The sequence below is a fragment of the Capra hircus genome, chromosome 7, assembly GCF_001704415.2.
Source record: "Capra hircus breed San Clemente chromosome 7, ASM170441v1, whole genome shotgun sequence".
In the NCBI taxonomy this organism is placed as follows: Eukaryota; Metazoa; Chordata; class Mammalia; order Artiodactyla; family Bovidae; genus Capra; species Capra hircus.
This window is the reverse complement of record NC_030814.1, coordinates 45,412,443-45,436,571: the sequence shown is the minus strand read 5'-3', so window position 1 is coordinate 45,436,571 and position 24,129 is coordinate 45,412,443. Positions and strand designations below refer to the sequence as shown.

The 24,129-nt window shown below is 42.6% G+C and overlaps 1 protein-coding gene across 4 annotated transcripts in view; it reads left to right on the top strand.

Annotated features, from left to right (window-relative positions):
* GRIA1 (glutamate ionotropic receptor AMPA type subunit 1) overlaps positions 1-24,129 on the top strand; it is a 355,242-nt gene that overhangs the window by 178,584 nt on the left and 152,529 nt on the right. For 2 of the 4 annotated variants that reach the window (XM_005683203.2, XM_005683204.2), the window contains exons 3-5: positions 12,841-13,080; positions 16,466-16,650; positions 22,296-22,349. In XM_005683203.2, the coding sequence (XP_005683260.1) occupies positions 12,841-13,080; positions 16,466-16,650; positions 22,296-22,349 (479 nt within the window). Of the gene's footprint in view, positions 1-12,840; positions 13,081-16,465; positions 16,654-22,295; positions 22,350-24,129 lie in introns of all 4 variants that reach the window. The other 2 variants (XM_013965710.2, XM_013965711.2) reach the window with 1 other exon arrangement.

The window sequence follows — 24,129 nt, the reverse complement described above, 5'->3', positions numbered from 1 at the left end:
TAGTCCTGCGGTTGTGGTCTCCAGCATTCAGTGGGCTGTTAAGAAATGAGGCTGGGGGTGGATCAGGGCCGCTGAGACTCTCCCACATGGAGCCCTGTGGGTGCGTTACGCCCAAACAAACACAAAAAAAACCTAGACAGTAGCTTCGTGAGTATGTTTTCTCCAAATGCTCTCAGCAGTTCTGCATTGTATCTGTGCCTTTTACTCTCTCTTTCCTTACTTACTATTTTCCCCAGAATGAGTTTGAATCTCAGCCTCTCCCCTCCCACACACACTCCTGGATCTTAATTTAGGGGAGGCATACAAAGAGAGCACCCCTAGTCAGTAAGAACTGCTATTATTCTCAGAATTTCTTTTAGAAATCAAGGAGTCTGGACTGTTTCTTAGCAGGAGCTATTTCATCCTATTTCATGGATGAAACATCAAAACCATTTCATGTTTTGAGAAACCTTGAAAAGCGACTCAAATTTTGGAACAAAGGGAACTAAATACCAGGGAGCTGGTTTTGGAGGGGAGGCATGTCTGCAGAGGAGGAGGCTGGGCTTTTGCTAAAGAGTATCAGCTGGAAATTGTCTAGGAGACCTGAGTTCTCATACCTGGGCACAGCATGCTTTCATGCCTCAACATTCCCATCTGGAAAATGACAAATAAGAAAATGTGTAGTTTTAGAGGTGGAAAGAGTGTTATAGCTAAATGAATCTCACTTTTTTTTTTTTAAACAAATGAAGACATGAACTCCAGAGAGGGGGAATAACTTGCTAAAGGTAATATAGAGAATGGGCAGTTTGTTTGGTCATTCACTCATCCATTCCACTCAGCAAATGTTTTGGTGAGTCCCCGGTGCCAAGTACCTTGCTAGATGCCAGGACTAAAGCAGGAGATGAAATAATCATGATCTCTGCTGTGTTGGGAGAAATGAAATGACGCCAATAAACAAAACGTTAAAGAGGATAATTAAAGACAGAGATAAGCTATGATGGAAATAAACACAGCACTGTTATAGAGAATAAAAGGGCAAAAGCACAGAGAAAGCCTCTCTGAAGAAAGAACACTAAAGCAGAGACCTAAAGACTCCAGATTCAGCCACTTGAAGAGGGTTTGGAGGAACTTTCTAGGGGAGAACTGCATGTGCAAAAAACCCAGGGCAGTCTGCAAGCAATAAATGCTGGAGAGGGTGTAGAGAAAAGGGAACCCTCTTGCACTGTTGGTGGGATTGCAAACTAGTACAGCCACTATGGAGAACAGTGTGGAGATTCCTTAAAAAACTGCAAATAGAACTGCCATATGACCCAGCAATCCCACTGCTGGGCATACACACCGAGGAAACCAGAATTGAAAGAGACACATGTACCCCAATGTTCATCACAGCACTGTTTATAATAGCCAGAACATGGAAACAACCTAGATGTCCATCAGCAGATGAATGGATAAGAAAGCTGTGGTACATATACACAATGGAGTATTACTCAGACATTAAAAAGAATACATTTGAATCAGTTCTAATGAGATGGATGAAACTGGAGCCGATTATACAGTGAAGTAAGCCAGAAAGAAAAACACCAATACAGTATACTAACACATATATATGGAATTTAGAAAGATGGTAATGATGACCCTGTATGCGAGACAGCAAAAGAGACACAGATGTGTAGAATGGACTTTTGGACTCTGAGGGAGAGGGAGAGGGAGAGGGTGGGATGATTTGGGAGAATGGCATTGAAACATGTATACTATCATGTAAGAAATGAACCGCCAGTCTATGTTTGATACAGGATACAGGATGCTTGGGGCTGGTGCACAGGGATGATCCAGAGAGATGATATGGGGTGGGAGGTGGGAGGGGGGTTCAGGATTGGGAACTCATGTACACCCGTGGTGGATTCATGTCAATGTATGGCAAAACCAATACAGTATTGTAAAGTAAAATAAAGTAAAAATAAAAATTTTAAAAATTAAAAAAAAAAAACCTAGGGAAAACAAACTTTGGACTGTCCTGAAAGGTGAAAGAAAGACCAGTGTGTGGATAGACAAAAGGGGCATGGCCTGGGTAGGAGATGTGGTGGGAGAGATGGTTGTTGTTCAGCCACTAAGTTGTGTCTGACTTTTTGCAACCCCATGGACTGTAGCTCATCAGGCTCCTCTGTCCATGGGCTTTCCCAGGCAAGAATACAGGAGTGGGTTGCCATTTCCTTCTCTTGGGGAACTTCTCTATTCAGGGATAGAGCCTGCATCTCCTGCATTGCAGGCAGCTTCTTTACCACTGAGTCACCTGGGAAGCCCAAGGAGAGGTAGGCAGGGAGCTTAAAATTCAAAGTGCTCTTATTGGTAAATTCTTGATTGACCTTCACGTCCTTGTTGGACTCTACAGGTTGAGGGTTTGTTTAAAACTCACTATTCTCAGTATGCTTTTCTGAGACCTGGATTAGATGAGCAGAAAGAAAAAAAATTTGAGCTTTTCTTCTGTATCCACTTTTCCCTTTGCTTAGGGTTCAGCTCAAGAATTCAGCCAGGGGCAGAGTCAGAAGTGAATTCAGATATCAGGCAAGGTAGAATTTGGTTCCTGGTGGTGTCATACAGTTTTGAGACCTGGAACTTCTTGTTTCTATAGCCTTATTCCTCCTTCATTTTTGTCCTTCCCCTCCTCAGTAGCTATACTCTTGCTAGAAAAATGAATTTCACTGATATAGGGCACCCTCAGGCAGTCATCTGCAGATTTTCATGAAGGTTTGCCTTGATAGACAGGTGCCAGTCAAGTTTATGGTGTGCAGTGCATTGCAGGCTTGCCATTTGGCTTAGGAAAACTGATTTATATGCATGAGTTTCATAGAAGAATAGCAAACGAGAAAATATTTTTCCCACTCACCCAGGGAACAGAATCAAGATCGTCAGAGGGTGAGTCTGGCTTCATTTCTGGAATGATTTACCTGGTGTTCCTTGCAGGGACCGTTCATTCATGAACCAGCAGAAGATGCTTTGTGATGCGGGGGGAGGTGGCACAGGGTGGTGCCTGGGCCAGAGGCAGAGGACGCTATGAGGCCAATCTCTCCGGTAGCCCCTTCTCTGTGGCTAGTGTCTCACTCTCATTCCTTCTGCTCTAGTGGGTTTCTGTGCTAGTTCCCCAAGGCTGCACAGCAGCAGAGCGAGATAGACGTAATCTCTACCTGGACTTTGAGTTAACCCTACCTCCCACCCACAAATGAGGCTGAGTGAGCACATGCCCTAGCACTGGTCTGCAGCCTTGATCTTGGCCCCAGAACTTGACCCAAGAATAAGCCCTGACCTCATCCTCAAATCCGAGTTCCAGCCTTGTCCAGCCCCTCCCCCAGCCCTGGACCAAGTGCTCCTGCCTAATCCCCTGTGTGTGCCTGAGCCTTGGCCTTGAAGGGTGCAGCCTCAGTGATGTGCATCCCCTCTTAAGGAAACCTCTGAAGGCCCCTGGCCTCTCGAGGCCCAGGTCTCCCTTGCCAGAGCCCCTGCAGAAGAACCACAAGATGTGGAAAGGAAGACATGGGTTCACACCTGTGTCCCTGCTTCGTCTGCGTGTGGGCTCGAGGGTCATCAATCCTGCCCTACCTGCCCACTGGGTAGTCTCAAGAGGTAGTGGATGTGAGAGATTCAAACCTCATATAATGCACTGTGAACTATTACTACCTCTCACAAAATGTCAACATTTCAGCCTTCTTGCTGTCCAGTAGCAGAAGTCCACAGAGTAGGAGCTGGCCACAGACCAGATCCAGCACAATGTCTGCTTTTGCAAATAAAGGTTTACATGGTAAATACAGTTTCACACTCATCTTATGTACCTATTGTCCTTGGCTGTTTTCACGCTACCACAGCATCACAGAACAGTTGCAGCAGAGACTCTAGGGCCCACCAAGCCTAAGATACGCTTTGTTCCCTTGCTGTCACCGGGCAGAGAGGAGCAGAGCAATGGCTCTGAAGCTAGAATTCCTGTGTTTAGAGGCTGAATGTTCTACTTGGTGGCTATGTGACCTTGGGCAAGTAAATTAGCCCCGGTTTTTTTTGTCTCCATAAAATGGCAATAAGAACTGAATCCCTCTGCACTAGCGAAAGGGCAGTAAATGAGTAATTCGTCCAAAGCAGGTAGCAGAGTCCCCGGCGGACAGTGAGCATTCAGTGTCGCCTGGTACTATCATCAGGGAAATGAGAGTTCTGGTTTGTGACGACAGACTTTCTGGGGACCAGAGTTAATATGGTTCAAGGCACAGGGGAGAGGAACCGACCTGGATTCATATCTCAACTCTGTCACTTCTCACACGAATGACTTGTGAGAGATTAATTAACCTTCTTGAGCTTCAGCTTCTTCATGCATGAAATAGGACAAAAAAAATTATAAGGTTGTTGTGGGAAGTAAATGATAGTGCTTAGACCAGGATTTGGTGCATAGTAAACACTCAATAGGGGACAGAGCTATAATAATAAATAAGATGAAGAATAGCATTTTTCCCCAAGTAGGGACAGCCACCCAGAACAGATAGTTAGTGAGAAGTCTCCAGTATGCCACCATCTTCAGGAGGTTCTAGCTGTGGCTAGGGGTGACCTTGACATCAGGTTTTGCATATTCCAAGCACATTTAAATTCTACAGACTTCAAAGTGGAGTCAGGCTATGTGACCTTGGGCAAGTAAATTAGCCCCAGTTTTTTAGGACATCTTTTAGGAGACTTTTCTCTAGGTTAAAAGGCCCTCAAGACCAAGTACATTTCAGCACCAACAATCTATTATCCTACAACGGTTCTTGGGTTAAGTGAGAGGCAAGGAGAACAGCACATATGTGTGTGTATGTGATTATATGAACTATCTCTGAAACACCTTCTGCCCATAATACTAAATGGTTACCTGGTTTGCTAAATAAGGGTGAAAATGCCCTCATTTTGAATCCTTTAGAAAACCTAAGGGTTGAGCCATGTAATGGGACATAAATCTTCTTGCCTAGGAAGCACTGGCCAAGGAGACTGACTGTTGCAGGTGGAATATATTAAGGGCGGCTGGGTTTTAGATACCAGCCTAGGAGAAGATCTCTCATTCTCTATTGGCCTAAGATAACAGGGAGTGACAGAGGTCAGTGGGCTGAAGCAAGGGGAATTTGGACCAAAGGTGGGGCATAATGGATATTCCCCAAGTTCATGGTTGCTAGATGGTCATCTTAATTTAGAAGACTGTGAAACAAAGCAATATCACCAAGCATTTATGGTTATTCCCTATCCAGCTGTATACAGGACACATCTCATTGAACATGCCAAGAAAAATCATAGAGTTGAAAGGCTTCTACCTTCAAGAGAGTTTACACCTCAATTGTGGGTGAAAGATATACATACACAAAAAGTCATTTGATAATACAAAGAAAAATAATAAATCTACCCAATGTAAGAAATGCTATGGAAGCAAAATTAGGTCAATTGTCAAAAATAGTATCAAGTAGTATAAGTGAATGATATGCATTCATTCATTCAATCATTTAATCTTTCATTTAATCTTTAATCATTTAATCAATCAGTCTTCATTCTCTCATTTCCCAGAAATACTGTGTAGTCATTGTGTGATGCCCTCTAAGGATTGTAAAGAATAACATGAGCTTTATGAAAGCAGAGGCATCATCTATCTTATTCACCACTCTGTTGCACAGCGTCTAGCCCAAAGGAAAGAGGCAATAATGACTGAAACAGATAGACGTGGTGTTTAGATGATTATGACTCTCATGGAGCTCCTAATATGGTCTTAGACTTCGACTTGTATTGTAAAATACTAGCAAATAGAAATGTAGTAGACATCAGTTAGTTTGATATGCCTGACATCTATCTCCTCTGTGTCTGCAACACATTCATTTTCCTTTGGCTGATACCTTCTTAGTAAGATGGTTACCTAATCTTAGGAAGATAATTAGCTAGTTTCTCTGCCTTCCCTGGACCAAGGGATGACTCGTATTCTGAAAAAGGCCCATCTGGAGCTGTGTGGAGCAGTGATCACTGTTCCTTCCACCTGCAACTGTTTCCCTGGCCCTCTGCCTGGCCAGCTCCTCTATATGATTAATTTTCTCAGCTCAAAGGTTACTGCTACAGAGAGGGTCTCCTTCACCCTTGTATGTAAGTAGCCCCACCAGTCACACTCCCATCATCTCATATTATTGCCTTCCTAACACTTATCAGATCCTAACGATCTTGCTGACACATACATTAGCTCTCTCCCCTCTCTAGATTCTAAGCTCCATGATGGAAGGTTCTCAGTGTTGTATTCCCCTGTGCGCACAATAAACATTTGTTGGAAGGGTGGACAAGTAGTTAGACAGAAGAAAGATGGAACAAAGAAAGAGAAAATCCCTGTCTGTAGAACTACACATCTTCAGGGAGCACAAATGTTTTATTAGAGGTACTCCATACACACACACACATATGCACACAACACTGATTTAGCAGAAACTCCATTGTCCAGATGGGAAAAAATGCAGCTCAGAGAGGGAAAGGGGCTTGTTCATAGTCCCTGATTTGTTTTTCTGTGTTTACTTTTCCAGAACCAGGTCAGGCACCTGAAGAGCATTCCCACAGAACCTACGATCTCTCCGTCTATTTGTCCTTCCCCTGCCCCTGGTTTCATATGTCAGCCCACAAGGTGAATCTAATTCCAGGACCAGTGAGCCCAGCCTGTAACGAATTCTTAGCCTCATATACCACGTCACGTCTCATTGACTTTCAGTACCTGGTAATTAATACTCATGTTTCATAATAAATACGCAAGTCTGAGCAGGGGAGAAGGCCTCCTCTTCTGCTTCTCCCTCTGTTGCCCGGTCCCAGCTGGGCTCCAGCCAAAGTCAAGAGAGGCTCTAGGAAGCTGAGAGGAGCCCAAAGTCAAAGTATACGGAACACGGACACATGACTCAGGGGCTTAACACTGCTAGTCCTGGCAAGGCCCTTGGCAGTCTGGTCCCCCACCACCACCTCCAACTCTGGCACATCCCTGTCTCAGTTTTACTGGCTTTTCTGGACTTTCTCTAAGGCCCCTTCCTCTCTCTCACCTCATTGCCTTTGGATAAACGGGTCCCTCTTCCTGGATATTGGCACAGGCACTTAGCACCATGACCCCCTGAAGTAAGTCCTCAGTAAACACTGGCTATAATGATAGTTAACAATCATTTGTTCTATGTTTAATACTTATTACTTTCTCAAAATATCCTTTCTTTCCTTAATTTAAAACTTTCTGACACTGATCTCCTGTCTAAGCTCTGAGAAGGCAGAAGACACACCTGTCTTGCGTCATCACTGCTTCCCAGTTTCCTCGTGCTCAATAAATATTTGTTGACTTAACAAATGAACAATAGGGCTTTATCCAGCAAATGTCAGAGAAGCCCTAGACATGTCTCAGAATCCTAAATAATTGCTGTTTAAAGGAGATGAGGACAATTTATATCTATTATGGTAATTCATGACATATGATCATCAGATCTTGGATGTAAGAGAGTGTAAGGGGATGGAGGGGCACTCTCATTGTCTGAAGGACAGAAATAAAGCACCTTTGATGTCACAAGGTTAGAATCAGATCAAGAATGTCATTTCTACCAGTAAGGATAGGCTTATTCAAGGAGCCCAATGAGTGTCTAAAAGTCCCTCCATACACACACACACACACACTTTCCATCTCCCTTCCCCTGAATGGAGCCACCCTGTCACCTCATTAACCACCATTTACAATGAGGCTGCCACATTTCCAGGGACCACAGCCAGGAGCCAAGGAGAAATGTCGGTGTGAGAGGCCTTAAATGAAGTGACAATAAAGGAGTTGCTAATACCAGGAGATCCTTCCCTGGGAGAGAGCTGTCAGGAAGAGTGCCCAGGGCTCGGAGATTTATTGATACTAAGTGGATGGTGCCTTAACCAGAAGTGATTATCAAACAGGTTTGAGCCGAGTGAGGATGAAATTGAACAGCCTGTGCCTTGCAGAGCGGGGGTTTTCCTGCCCTTGCCAGGGCCTGCCCTCCTACCTCCCCAAGAGGGAATTCCTGGCCTCGTTTTTACTCGCTCTGATTGTTGGCCGCATTCTGCTGCAGAATCTCTTGGAGGCAGGGACCTCAGAATCTGACACTCTGGCGGGGTTCCCTGAATGTGCCATGGCTTTTCTCCCTGCCAGGTCTTTGCTGCTGTTCTTCCTTCCACCTGGAATACTCTTTATGCACAAGCAACTGCACTCTACCCTTGCCCCACATGCACACCTCTTCTTCTGGCTGATCTCCGATCATCTTTCAGGGTCGAAGCTGGCACTTCTTCTCGGAAGCCTTCTCTGAGGTTCCCAAAGGCTGAGGTTGGGTGCCCCTGCCTGAACCCTGACCTCATCCCTTCCACAGCACTTAGGTGAAGTGTAACTGACTAGCTCAATCCTGGTGTTTCCCATTTTCCAGGCAATGGTCCTTGAGATTGGACCTTGCTGATTTCACCACTGCATGTCCACTGCCTAACATGGAGTCTCACGAGTGATAGATGTGAAATGTTGAGAAGTGGATGGATAGGCAGATGGACCAATAGAAGAACAGATGTGTGTGTATATCCGCTGCATGATCCCCAGAGGGGGATGAATTGAGCACCACCCAGTTTCATTTTGTTTTAATATCAATAGATCCTAATGCAGTAATGCCTCTTGATCTGGCATCAGGGGAAGGCAATGTGCTACAGGAGAGGATTTTCTAGAAACTGAAGCTGTCCTCTATGCCATGACTGTCTCCCTCCAGTATTATAGGAGGGAGGGAAGGGGTGTCATATCACAGAAGTCAAGAGTTCAAGCCTTGTAGTCTGACTGGTAGAATTCAGATCTCAGTTTTGTCTTACGCTGGTCTTGGACTTGCCCTTCCCAATTTGTAACCTAACTCACAGGATGAAAGAAGTCATTGCCGGCAAATGTCTTGGCATGAGTCTGGTGCTTCATAAGTGCTCAAACATCAGCTCTTAATTCTTACTATCAGAGGCAGTATATTCACCATTGTCTTAAATGGAGAATACATACATAGTCCTGCCTACACAGATTCTCCATCAGCCTGAGAATCTGACCGACTAGTACACCACAGGGTCCCCAGGCTGCTTTCCAATGTTCCCATTTCTCCTCGGGCTCACTGTATCTAATGATTCAGGGTCCACCTCTAGCCTGCCTTCTGACTGGCCTTCACTCATCTACTCTCTGAAAGTGAAAAGTGTTAGTGGCTCAGTCATGTCTGATTCTTTGGGACCCCGTGGACTGTAGCCCACCAGGCTCCTCTGTCCATGGTATTCTCCAGGCAAGAATACTGGAATGGTTTGTTATTTCTTTCTCCTAGGTAACTAACTCACTGCTCACATTAAAAACTATATCTTAAATACAACTCAAGACTCCGAATGCATCTGGATTTAGTGCCAGGATTCTATTACAATGAGATTTAAGAACTCAGAACTTTTACCTGATTTCTAGGTTTGAAAAACTGCACTGGAGTTTGCTAAAAGTTTGCCTAGCAAATAAACAAAGTATGCTCAATCACTTAATATTTTTCAACTAATTTGACTAGAACGTAGACTGTAGGAGCTTGAAGGAACATTTATTATGAAGTCTGAAGCCACCAATTTACAGATGGGAGACTGAGACCCAGAGAGAGCCAGGGATTGGTCCAAGGTCACATAGTCCTATGTTGTGATAAAAACCAAAAAGAGAATCCTCTAGGTTTCTGGCATCTAGTTTAGTACTTTTTATACAAGACCAAGTTATCTTTTTTAATTGAATATTTACTGTGACAGATGTAAGGAAATGCACTACAACTAATTATATTTCTGAACATTCAACCAATTATGCAATATCCCATAGGCCCTGGGCCTACAGAGTCTCAGCCTCTCGCTGTCCCTTTCTCTGTTGCTGCTCAGGCTTAGCTGAAATAAGGAGCCAGATTGAAGATCAGAGGCTGAACAAGTCTGGTGCCAGGGTCCACTTAGGCATATCCAGAAGGCTACCTCCAAGCCATGTTCTTTTAGGGAGAAGTGGGCAAATGTACCCTCTTAGCCTTAGAGGATAATATATTCAGCTCAAGGGGGAAAAATAGACTTGCAAAAGGTAAAAATAGGAAGATAATTTGAGAAGGGAAAATATCCTGGCCTCTGTGAGTATAAAGATTCTATCATGCTTACCTGCGCCCATTTCTTCCCTCCCATCTCATCCTTTCCTCTTCCACTTCTGAAGTTCCAGCAAGAAACAGTGGCCACAAGGTCCCTAGAGGCCCAAGCAAAGGTGCAAAACCAAGCAGGTAACATAGGGAATGGACTGGAACATGAGATTTATATCCCACTGGATAATATTTCATTTCAGCAAGGAAAGAAGAGATCCTAAAAATACTGCAGAGAGCATATTATAATATTTTAATGGGGTTTATGTGCTCCTCATATACACTTCACCCAGTAAGATGGATTGTGCTTTTTGACAAATCTATATTTAACATGAGGAGAATAATATACAATGTATGCTTCCTGTAGGAGAAATCCATATTTATGGAAGTCGTGATTCTGACAATTACAACAGACATTTAAAGCCAGTGCCTATTGTCAGCTGCAAACAGATGGAGTGGCCTCATTAGGGCTAAAGAGAAAATAGTGTGAGCAGTAAAGGATAAATAGCTAATACAGAAGACATCAACCCAGAACAGAGGAGGAGGAAGAGGTCCAGGGTGACCCACCAGCTCCTCCTCATCCCTTACTGCAGGCCATGTGACCCTCTCATCAGCACTCACCTACCATGTCCTGGGTATTATGCTGGCTTTGAGGCATAAATGAGACCCCTGTTCTTCGAGAATTAACATTGACCTGAGCAGTCACAGATACATACAAGCAAAAAAAAAAGAAAAAGAAAACTATTTCAAATAATAATCATTCAAGTATGAAAGATATGATGGGAGATGTGATAGAGATTTATAGAAGGTTGAGGGGAGGATGGAACAACCATCTAGAAGAGGTGATGAAGGAAGGCCAGTCCAGGCAGGAGAGATGTGAGCTGAGACACAACTGCTGAAAAGCAGTGAGCACTGCAAAGAGGTAAGGGAAGGGCGCTGCAGGCGGAGAGTCTAAAAAAGAATCAGTCACTTTGCTATACACCTGAAATTAACACAACATTGAAAATCAACTACAGTCCAATACAAAATAAAAATTAAATTAAAAAACATATACAAACACACAAAGGGCACCTGCCAAGTTTCCTTAGACAATATGCTGGGTTACACTAGAAGTTATACAGATGACTTGTATGGCTCCATTACAATCTTTAAGAGAAGATCTTGCAGGGGCATGAAGGGAAGATCTAGGAAGTAACTGAACTGAGACTTGGTAGGCAACTAGGTCCTAGTAGTTAATGGCATTCTTCAGTTCAGCCTGACCCAGTGTATCAATTAATGTTAAAATGTATTCACCAACAAAGGGCCCTGGGAGTGTTTGAATTTGACAAAAATCTTGATTTTTTGGAACAGGATTTCTCTCAATCTTTTATGTGGCTGGTATGTAGTATGAAACTGCAAAAGGAGGACAGGGTTTACACCATTTCCAACATGCGTTTGCGCAAAGAAGTCTTTTCTTTTTTAAGGAGCACTTTGTGGTACTAATGTTTCATGGAACACATTTGGGTGATGCTCATGGAACATAGTTTGAGAGCCCATCTACAAAGGCAGTGTGGGGTCATGAAAGCAAGTGATATGGGCAAGAGAGCAAAGCATCTAAGAACATCAGCTTTTTCATCATAAAATAAAACTGATAATACCAAAGTCACAGGGTTGTGATGAGAAATGAACAGCCTAACATATATAGCAAAGCACCCTAAAATATTGTCACTGTGATGAGAATGACTTATCTGCCTCACCATCCATATTAGGACAGTAATTTGGGGGCACTGGGGTCGGCATTACAGTTGGTCACTTGACTGGGGCAAAGTCTAGGAACCCTGTATCACATATTAAAATGAAGTTTCATTGCTGAATGACCTGAACTTGGTCCCATAACTTTGGTCTTTTTTACCATTATAGTCTAACCAGCAGTCTAACTGAACACCAGCCAGTATTGGTAACTTAACTGGGATCTTACAAAATGACTCCTGTGGGGATATTCACACAGCTAAGCTATTACTGTGGCTGATACACCAGGGGGCCTGAAAAATCAGCTAGTAGGATGTACAAACATGCGATGAACATCAGCAGAGAAATGTACACTGAAAGCTAAGGGTAGACTGTGAAAATCAACACTTGTTTTCTTAAACATGCATCAGCAGCAAGCTGACAGACTTTCTTCCTGCGGCATCTTATTATGCTTTGCCTTGAAGTGATGGGCAGTGTTATAGAAAGATTGTTAGATTGGGTTCAGGCTACCTGCCTAACTCAGATACGGTCTATCTGTGATACCTTGGACATGCTCATTACCTTTCTAAGCCTTGGTTTCTCCCTTTAAAAACTTACCTAGTCATCCTTTTCCTACCTTAATAAGGTTGTTGTACAGATAACATGAAAGAACACACAAAACTGCACTGTATACATTTATAATGAATAACCATGACAACTCTTGGCAATGGAAATGGCACCTAATAAAGACTGGTTCCACAGATGGATGGGTGGGTTGGACAGAGGAATGAGTGAATGGATGCACAGATGGGTAAAATAGATGGGCAGTTAGATAGTTGGTGGGTTGAGAGGATGGAGGGATAGATTGCCTGAGTGGGTAGAAGGCTAGCTAGATAATAGAAGGATGGTGAGTTAGATGGATAGACTAGTGGATGAAATAGTTTTAGAGCCACTGACAGCATGTTTGCAGCATCTTCCTCTATTCATTAATTTCTCTCTTCTCCTTTTCCAGTCTGTTCCCAGTTCTCTAAAGGAGTCTATGCCATCTTTGGGTTTTATGAACGAAGGACTGTCAACATGCTGACCTCCTTCTGCGGGGCCCTCCACGTCTGCTTCATTACACCAAGCTTTCCCGTTGACACATCCAACCAGTTTGTCCTCCAGCTGCGCCCCGAGCTGCAGGATGCCCTCATCAGTATCATCGACCATTACAAGTGGCAAAAATTTGTCTACATTTATGATGCTGACCGGGGTAAGCCAGGGGCTAGGGGAGGGAGACGTTAAAGGGATGGAGAGAAAATTATCAGCAGGAAGAAGAATGGAGGAGAAAGCAAGGAGGAATGATCCAGAAATGCTTTATATCTGTGGACTGATTTTTCAGTAGCTAACCTGTAACTCCCTGTGTGGAAACACATCCTTGGAGAGAATAACCTTTTAACGCACCATGTCACTCTACAGCTCTCAAAGCTTCCATCGTTCCTGAACCCAGACTCAGCGTCCAAGGACCTTAGCTGACTGGTTCAGGGCTCAGGGCTCAGGGCTCAGGGCTCCGGGCATGGCTTTGAGGAGCATATGGAGTCAGACCTGGATCTGAATTCTATGTTCCTTCCTCTCCAGCTGTCTGACTTCAGGCAAGCTCTCTCTGCCTCAGTTTGATCGCTTCAGTAATGGGAATAAAATTCTCCATTCCTTTACTTTTTCATCTCTGTAATGAAGATAAATCCAGTCTCTATCTCATAAAATTGTGAGGACTGAATGACACAATAACTAGGTGGGGCTTGTACACACAATCAATGCATAGAGTCTTTTACACATGTTAACCTCTATCAGCATCATCACCAGCATCACCATCAACCCTCCCAGGCCTTAATAATTCTGCCTCCACCTAAATTTCAAATTTTCCATTCCATTTTCTAAGTATGTCCAGTGTTTGTTTTTCTTCTCTATATCTTGAATCAGAGGATTCTAGTTTCTGGGGAGCACTTCCCTTTTCAAATCTACATATGCAAATTATTCCTTTCTTTTACAACAGAGGACACCACTTTCTCTATTTCCTGACCTTCTAAATGGAAATGCTCTTCTTTTCTCTAACTCCTGTGATGGTTGTATTATATGATATATCCTACCATCCCCTGTTGTACTCAATGGTCCAAAAAGCACTTAACCATTATTGGTGTGAATAAATAAGTGGATCGTACAAGGTCTGGAAAGTGAGGCACAGGAATTCTACCTTGTTTAAAAAGAGAGGCTTTATAGGAACTTGCCTTTCGAGAGGCTTAGAAGATTTTTCAGTAGAAGAGTGGCTGGAGAAATTTTTTTTTTCAGGAAGAGTTAGGCAGGCGTTATTTAAGGAGAATTAGCTGGAGAAGGCGATGGCACCCCACTCTAGTGCTCTTGCCTGGAAAATCCCACGGCAGAGGAGCCTGGAAGGCTGCAGTCCATGGGGTCGCTAAGAGCCAGACACGACTGAGTGACTTCACTTTCACTTTTCACTTTCATGCATTGGAGAAGGAAATGGCAACCCACTCCAGTGTTCTTGCCTGGAGAATCTCAGGGATGGGGGAGCCTGATGGGCTGCCGTCTATAGGGTCTCACAGAGTCAGACGCGACTTAGCAGCAGCAGCAGCAGCAGCAGAAACTGGCAGGTGAGGCCAGAAGCACTCTATTTGCTTTGATTTTCCCTTCTCTTTCCTTATTTTGATGATTTCCCTTCTCAGACAAGCAAGCATTATAAGGATGAATTGCAGAATGGCTATTTCAGGACAACTTTGCAGCATAAATAGGGCTTCCCTGGTGGCTCAGATGGTAAAGCATCTGTCTGCAATGCAGGAGACCCAGGTTCAATCCCTGGGTTGGGAAGATCCCCGGAGAAGGAAATGGCAACCTACTTCAGTACTCTTGCCTGGAAAATTCCATGGAGGGAGGAGCCTGGTAGGCTACAGTCCATGGGGTTGCAAAGAGTGGGACACGACTGAGCGACTTCACTTTTGCAGCATAATGAGGTTTGAGGCCTAGAAGTGGCAAAGCCAGAAAAATGTCACTTTCATTAGAGGATCATCTCTGGGGTTTATCAGCAAAAAGCGCCCATACTCTTAAAGGGGCTCCACCTACCTCACAACTCTGAGCTCAGAGTTCTGCCCTTTGCTAGCTGTGTGACCTTTGGCCAATGATCAAGTCTCTCTGAACCTCCATTTCCACATTTGTGAAACATGGATAACAATGGTACCTACCTTACAGAATTAAGTGAATTGAAGACAGCAAAGCTAACGGAGCAATGGCAGACACATAATAAACTTTCAGTAAATGTGAGGCTTAAGAACACCAAACTTGGACTTAAATAAAATTAATAAAGCAAGCAAAAAAGAAACAACAGAATCAATCTACAGATGATTCTTTATGCTGGGCACCATATTGGTCACTATCAGGGAGATGAGCAATGTTATATGGAGACAAAAATGATATACGTGCACAAGATAGATTAACAACGCACAGGTAAAATGATGATCTGTTGCAGGCAGAATTATGACTTCCCCTTTCTCCCCCCACAAAGACACCCATGCTCTAATTCCTGGAACCCCTGAATATGTTACGTTAAATGCAAAAGGCATAAAGGTTACAGATGGAATTCACATTGTTAATCAACTGACCTTAAAACAGACAGATTATCCTGGATTATTTGGGTGAGCTCAGTGTAATCACAAGGGTCCTTAAGCATGTAAGTTGGAGGCAGAAGGGTCAGTATCAGAGTATGACATGAGAGACTCAACCAGTCCCTACTGAAGATGGAAGAGGCTATAAACCAAGGAAAGCAGGTATCCTCTAGAAGCAGAAAAAAGCAATAAAAATTTCCCCTCCTAGAACCTCCAGAAAATAACACAACCCTGACAATTACTTAAAACTTAGCCCAGTGAGATTCATTTCAAACATCTGACCTCTGGCAGTTTAAGATGATAAACGTTTTATTTGAAGCCACTAAATTTGCAATAATTTGTCACAGCCGCAGTAGAAAACTAATACCCTATCTATGTCCCAAATATGAAACAAAACAGTATTAAGTCATGGATTCCTCTATCATTTAGCTGTAAGTCAGAAGAGAATAGCTTAATTCAGTACACGGTGATCAAATACCTACTGTGTGAGAGGCAAAGTGCTAGGACTTGAGATATACTATACATTAGTAAATGTGGTTGACAGTTATCAGGTGCTGTTTAGATATCAGATCAACACATTTAATAAGCAGTTACTAAAGGCTGAATAGTAATCAATATTTATAAAACCCCTGCCATGTTTGAGACACTCTCATTCAATCCTCATGGCGACACTGTGAAGTGGGTGTTATTAACATCACCATTTTACCACTGAAGACACTAAAGTTTCGCAAAGTGAATTAATCCACACAAGATCCAAGTATATTGTAGCATTAGAATTGGAGCTTCAGATTACACTTTTAATCACTAACTCTCCTGCCTCCTATGTTCTGCAAACAGAAACACAAAACAAACACAGAGCCTGCCTACCCCAGCTCAAACTGGCATTAGAGCAAGCTGGAGCTGAGTTTAGTGGAGGAGTAGGGAAGGTGGGGGTAATTCTCATGGATTCTGACTGCCACCTCTCTGTCCCACTCACACCACCTCCAGGTCTGTCTGTCCTGCAGAAAGTCCTGGACACAGCTGCTGAGAAGAACTGGCAGGTGACAGCTGTCAACATTTTGACAACCACAGAGGAGGGTTACCGGATGCTCTTCCAGGACCTGGAGAAGAAAAAGGAGCGGCTGGTGGTGGTGGACTGTGAATCGGAACGCCTCAATGCTATCCTGGGCCAGGTAGTGAGTGCGGTGAAGGTGCCCTCAGGGTGGGTGCGGGGGATGGTTCCAGAGGACCGGATGACCTCTGGCCCTCTGAGTTACAAAGAGAGTTCTTGACTAGGTGAAGCCACAGGCTGTTTCTCACATCCTGTAACTGATACAATTTAACTCTGAAACGTTATGAAATAGTACAGAGTAGGAGCCATCACCTAGGGCTTCCCATGGTTCTCAGATCAGTTAACCAAAAAGTTACCTCAAGTGCTTCCTTTTCTTGTTAAAAAGAAAAATGCATTGCACTTTAGAGTTTGTGAAGTGTTATCACATCCTTAGCACCCGATTCCTGGGTTTGGCTCTGCATTCTGTCACCCACTGATCCAGCATTTGGTTTCTCATCCATTTGGCCCACTGACCCATTTGAGTCCAGGGAGGCACCGAGCACCTCCCTTTACTCTTTCCTGAAACACACACCAGTGTCTGAAAGATGAATTGATTGATTGTCCATTCTAAGAAATTACACCGTAACCTCAACGGTCTTTAGCCAGATGTCTCTAAGTCATGGTTCCTCCTGTTCTCAGAGGTAAAGCATGTGGCATTGGATAGATCACTTGTCTTTTTAAATTACATCTGTGTATTCAGATAAGCGAGCAAGGAAGGAGATGCTGCAATTGTTTTTGAACAGTACTCTACAATTAAAGATGGCAGTTTTAGATACTTGACACCAAGACAGCGCTTGTTAATAGTCCTCAAGACCCGTGGGGCTCCCACAGGGAATCTCAGAGCCAGCTCAGCGCTTGTTCAGAGACTTCGACAATTGAACAGGAGAGATTTTGAAAGCTGGGGGTTCTTTGAGGCGTTAACTCTGTGTTCTACTTTACAAAGTGTGAATCTGTGCCTCCCTCTCAGAAAAAGCAGCAGAAATTTTTCCCAATGAGATGGGAGTTTTTTGAGCCAGAGTCAGAGGACTGGAATTCTAGTTAGGTAAAGCAGAATAGAGTATTAATAATAGTTAAACGCAGAGACCCTGGAGCCAGATTCACATCCCCAGCTCTAATGTTCATTAGTTCTGTGTTTTTTAATTTCTACATCTCAGGTTCCTGACCTGTAATATGGGCATAATAATAATAAAAATGGCTACCTTTAGAGAGCTCTTGTGAGGGTCAGAAGAATCTATGTATACAAGCACAGCACTTAAAATAGAGCCTGCCGCACTGAAAGTGATGAATGTAAAGACTTACCTGTTTTTGCTATTCATAATGCCAACTGATACTGGTTTGGCTCTGTATGTGTGTGTGTGTTTAGTTCAACTTTTTAAATTTTGAGATATAAGCTCATATGCATGTGCAAGACATAATACAGAGAGATCCCATGCACCACATGTCCGGTTATCCCAATGATAACATCTTACAAAACTGTAGCAACTATAGTGCAATGCCGCAACCAGGAAATTGACATTGATACATTTCAAGCACAGGACATTTCCATCACCACAAAGATCCTCTGTGGTCATCCTGCTTCCCTCTCTCCCTCTCCTTTTCCCTTTCCCTAGGCACTCACTAATCTGTGGTCCATTTCTGTGATTTTCTTATTTTAAATGAGTGTGATATAAATGGAATTACATAGTATGTAACATTTTGGGTTTAGCTTTTTTCACTTGGCATAATTCCCTGGAGATTCATTCAAGTTGTTGTGGGTACGATACTGGCTTCTTGAGTCATTTCTTTTTTGGTGCAAGTGTACTCATCTGTAAAATAGGAATGAAGACCCTAGTTCTATAAACCTGATAACAAAATTAGATGAAAGGTAGGGAAACTGTTGGATGATAAGCAGGTATTCTTAACAGACTGAAGACTCCTACAGTAAAGATAAAACTGTTGGTACTATTTTCTGAGTACTTACTTTATACCAAACACCATGCCAAGCCTTTTCCATGTATAATTCCACTTGATCCTCATATCCTTTCTATAAAACTGCTTGCATTAGTGCCCTTATTTTATAAATGGAGAAACAAGGGATTACACTTGCCTGGGATTTCACAAGTAGCATGGTATGAAAGTAGGAAATCAAATCCATCTTGGTCTAGCTACCATGCCAGACCTCTTAAAAACTCAATTGTCAGCATCTGCTGACTATAGCCATCCCCTCTGTCAAAGGACAAATGTGTGTTTTGGAAGAAAGTAACTTGTTTTTCTGAATATTTTAGATTGTAGTGTATTATCTTTTTTAATTGTTGGACTCTTTTATTCTGAAAAGTAAAACCAAAATGCTGAAAGGATCTTTTAAGTTATATGGTTTATCACTTGCATTTACACTTTACAGATGAGATGACTAATGGTCATACGTGTTGAATCATTTGTCTTGGGTTCAGACTAGTTAGTGAAAAAGACAATGTCACTAGTTAGTGACAAAGGATTTCCATCTTCTGATTTGCAGTCTGACATCTTGGCATCATCCAGACTATCTCACACTCAAGAACTGGGATCTTTTCAGTCTAACACAAATGTTCTACCTAATCTAAGGAAGAAGACAACGATTCCAAACTCCACATAGGGAATTAACTGCCTGTCTCAGTCTCTAGTGCTCCACCTGGAATATCAGCTGTATTAGGATTCCTGTTCTGTTTTCTTCCCTGCTGTATCCACAGTGCCTTGAACAGTGCTTGGCACCTAGCAGGTATTCAATAAATTTTTTTTGAATGAACAGGAAGAATAAGGAATCAATGAATGCTCTAAGATCCTAAATGTGAGATGGGTCTAGATACCTACAGGTAGCCTTTGACTGGAAAAGAGCCTTTAAGCTGGAGGTAAGAGCAGGTAGGGAGGTCCAGAGGGCTTGTGGGAGCCAAGGTTCACAGAGGGCTTAAGAGGCCAAGTGGAGGATGTCAATTGCTTACTGGAAGACAATGATCTTTGGAAACCATTCTAAAGAGTCTGGGGGTTATTTTATAAACAGTGTAGAGCAAGTGATGGTCTATGAGCAAGGAACAGGGTTATCAAAATATAGTGTGTGTGTGTGTGTTCAGAGTTGGTCAGTCGTGTCTGACTCTCTGGGGCCCCAGGTACTGTAGCCCACCAGGACCTTCTACCATGGAATTTTCCAGGCAAGAACACCAAAGCAGATTGCCATTTCCTACTCCAAGGAATCTTTCCAACCCAGGGATCAAACCTGCATCTCTTGCATCTCTTGCACTGGCAGGAAATTCATTAGATTATAATACTTTATCAGTATATGGCACTTAATTATGTAAGACAGTCATTAAGTTCAGAAGGAGTCAAAGATGGATGAGGGAGACCGGGACCAGCCCATCCATTCACTCTTATTGTCTTCAAAGTGCTTTTCACCTGCTGAAATCTTGTTCATTTATCTGTTTATATATTTACTATCTGGCTCCCTGCTAAATTGTCAGCTCAGCTCAATGAGGGCCTGGGGACCTTGCCTCACTTGTTCATAGCTTGTCCCTAGTACATAGCATAGGGCTTGACATATGGTCCACGTTCAATACATATTTGTTGAGTGAATTAATTAATCATAGAGGCTTTACAGAGCAGTTGGGATTAGAGCTTAGCCATAAAGGTTACGAATAATCAAAGAGAATGGGAAAGGGCATGCCAGACACAAAGACTGTGAATTAAGGCAATCCAGTGAAAATGAGCTTTGAAGAGATGGGGTCAGTGAGGCAGTGGACTGCAAGTGTACATTACTTTTGTATTAACTTTCTCAGTGAGTAACCTTTTATCTCTTTATCTGTTTAGTATTGCTCTTCTCCCAGTAAACTGTGACCTCCAGCAGAGCAAGCACCATGCTTTTTCATTTTCCACTATATTCTCAGCACAGTGCTTGGTAGATAGTAAGCACTTAATATTTGTAAAAGGGAAAGGAGGTCATCAGGTGGGTAGGTGAGTAGATGGGTGGGAAGGTTGGTGTTTAAGTTCAACTATATGAAATTACTAATCTTTATTGGTCAAAAATCATTCATTACTGTTTCTTATGTTTCAATATGTAATTTCATCCTCTAGAGACTATTCTTATCCATTTCCCTGAGGCAGTGGGTTTCAATCTGTCTTTTGTTTGCTGTTTTGTGTTAATTTGAAGCTGAATAGGTTTCTGATAATGGTATCTCATTGTTGAAAGCGCAGCAAGCCATTTGACAAGAAAATGAAAAAGCAATGAAGAATTATTAATAAAACTATCATCCCAATAGTCTTTGAGCTCCATGGTCTGGAATTTCACATGCTAGCCACTATTTCAGGGCATTCACTGTATGCACTCGCATTTAATTATTCTTGCCATTAAAAAAAGTGAGCTGCTATACACATACATCCAATTAAGTAGATATCTGAATGCGGCTGTTAATAACCTTGAAAATTTATTCAGTTAGAGAAGAAGTCCAAATGCTTCTCCTATGTTTTATGCCTCCTTGTCACAGTGCAGGGGGAGGGGCACTGAGCAGGCTGTACCAACCTCATTTTGATGATTAAAAAAGAAACAGATCAAGTTACCTTGCTGGCTGAGCTGGGGCTAAACCAAGGTCCACAGTCTTAGCTGTTCCCAGCTGAGTAGTGCGTCTGGATGCCCAAGCAAATCTGGGTAGTTCTTTCTACAGATATTTTCCTGCCTTGAATGATTAGAGACAGCCGTGCATGTAAGATGGAGGGGTGTTTGGAGACCCTGGCTCTTAATTCAGGCATCATATGGAAAGGCTCACAATAGCCAGGTCCCTGTTCTAACACTAGAGATTTCCAGGTGGTGCAGTGGTAATGAATCCGCGGGCCAAGGCAGGAGACGCAGGTTCAATCCTTGGATCAGAAAGATCCCCTGCAAAAGTGGGGATGGCGACCCACTCCAGCACTCTTGCCTAGGAAATCCATGGACAGAGGAGCCTGGTGGGCTATAGTCCATGGGGTCGCAAAGAGTTGGACATGACTGAGCATGCACGCCACACAATGCAATGTCCTGACACTGCTACCATACTGCTGAGGGATCTGATATATCATGCCTCCACTCTGGGGAGTGACTTCCCATCTGTACAGTGAGCGGGGGATCAGATGACCCTGACATTCCCTCCCAGCTTGCACTCAAACTGGAAGTTGCTCAGAAATGTCTGAATACCCAACTGGTTTAGGGAAGAAGGCACAAAGAAGGAACTGTATCTGAATGTGATCCATGTAAGGATGTGAAGTTTAAGAACTGGGGTGCAATCATCCAACTACCCATTTGACCATACGTCCACTTCTCTGTCCACCCAAGCAGCAGATATTGTTATATCCAATACAACAGAAGATTCTCACTGTGTATAGAAAGAATCTCCATGAATGGAGAAGGCTTTATGGAAGAAGGAAAGAAGTGAGCAGTTTAGCCAGGACCTTGGGGTTATAATAACACTACTCCATCCCTGGAATCAGGCAAAAATGATTTCAAATCTTGTATCTGCACTTAATATCCAGGTAACCTCAGGAAGCTTATTTAACTTCTCTAAGCCTCCATCCCTATCTGTAAAATCAAGGGTATCAGCAATGCCACCATCATTGGGTGGTTGATATTGTAGCTTGAATACTTAGGATAGGACAGGGCAATCAGTACTCAATGTTCATTGCTATTATTATTGCAGGTGTAGCTTTAATTGTCAATATGATTAATGCATGTATCCCCTGGGTTGTATTTTATAGATTGTAAAGCTGGAGAAGAATGGCATTGGCTACCACTATATTCTTGCAAATTTGGTGAGTAGAGAACACTGCAAGCCCTCAACTGGTGGGGCCATGTTTGGGGCCTGGCTTACTACTGTGGTTCCTGGCTGGTGGGAACTGCATGAGTGGGACCGGCAATTTCGAGCTTCAGATGTGCCCCTGCAAAACCCACAGCACACTTAAGGTGACTCTCTAAGCTTCCTTGTAAGAGATCAAGCTGGTGGGCAGGCTTTTATTAGTCATCACAATTCCAGCTTTAATCGACTCTGCCACTTGGCAATAACAACAAAATCACCACATCTTTGAATGGATACAAGATGCTTTAACCTCACTGGTTTTGATTCTCTGTTTGACATCAATGACAGTTTATTGTTTATAAATACAAACGTTTAAATCATAGGAATACTAGCACTAACAAGTCTTTAAACAGGAACAGTTTTATGGCATGAACAATATTATGACAATTTAGCTTTTATTCTCTTTTTTATGTGGCATAAGCTGTCTTTTAAAGAAAAATTTTACTTTCATTTTATGTACTACAGTTATTTTTATTGGGTGCAATTATTTTTCAGGGTATGAAAACTTGACTCATAAAATAATTTTTGGTACACATTAAATTATTCCTAGTGACATGTACCATTATGAATTTTCTTTGTGGCCATCATTTTGGCAAGTCTATTTTGGCAAGTCCTAGGTCATGTTTTCTCATCTACCTTTTTAAATTATGAGGTTTGAAACTTTCAGTGTTTTGGGTTTTTTTTTCTCTTTTCTTAATAACTTGTCTTTTTATTTTTTTAATTTTTATTTTTACTTTATTTTATACTACTGTTATTGGTTTTGCCATACATTGACATGAATCCACCATGGGTGTACATGAGTTCCCAAACATGAACCCCACTCCCACCTCCCACCCCATATTATCTCTCTGGATCATCCCCATGCACCAGCCCCAAGCATGATGTATCCTGTATCGAACATAAACTGGCGATTTGTTTCTTACATGATAGTATACATGTTTCAATGCCATTCTCCCAAATCATCCCACCATCTCCAAAAGTCCATTCTACACATCTGTGTCTCTTTTGCTGTCTCACATACAGGGTCATCATTACCATCTTTCTAAATTCCATATATATGTGTTAGGATACTGTATTGGTGTTTTTCTTTCTGGCTTACTTCACTGTATAATCGGCTCCAGTTTCATCCATCTCATCGGAACTGATTCAAATGTATTCTTTTTAATGTCTGAGTAATACTCCATTGTGTATCTGTACCACAGCTTTCTTATCCATTCATCTGCTGATGGACATCTAGGTTATTTCCATGTCCTGGCTATTATAAACAGTGCTGCGATGAACATTGGGGTACATGTGTCTCTTTCTATTCTGGTTTCCTTGGTGTGTATGCCCAGTAGTGGGATTGCTGGGTCATATGGCAGTTCTATTTGCAGTTTTTTAAGGAATCTCCACACTGTTCTCCATAGTGGCTGTACTAGTTTGCAGTCCCACCAACAGTGTAGGAGGGTTCCCTTTTCTCCACACCCTCTCCAGCATTTATTGCTTGCAGATTTTTGGATCGCAGCCATTCTGACTGGTGTGAAGTGGTACCTCATTGTGGTTTTGATTTGCATTTCTCTGATAATGAGTGATGTTGAGCATCTTTTCATGTGTTTGTTAGCCATCCATATGTCTTCTTTGGAGAAATGTCTGTTTAGTTCTTTTGACCATTTTTTGATTGGGTCGTTTATTTTTCTGGAATTGAGCTGCATAAGTTGCTTGTATATTTTTGAGATTAGTTGTTTGTCCGTTGCTTC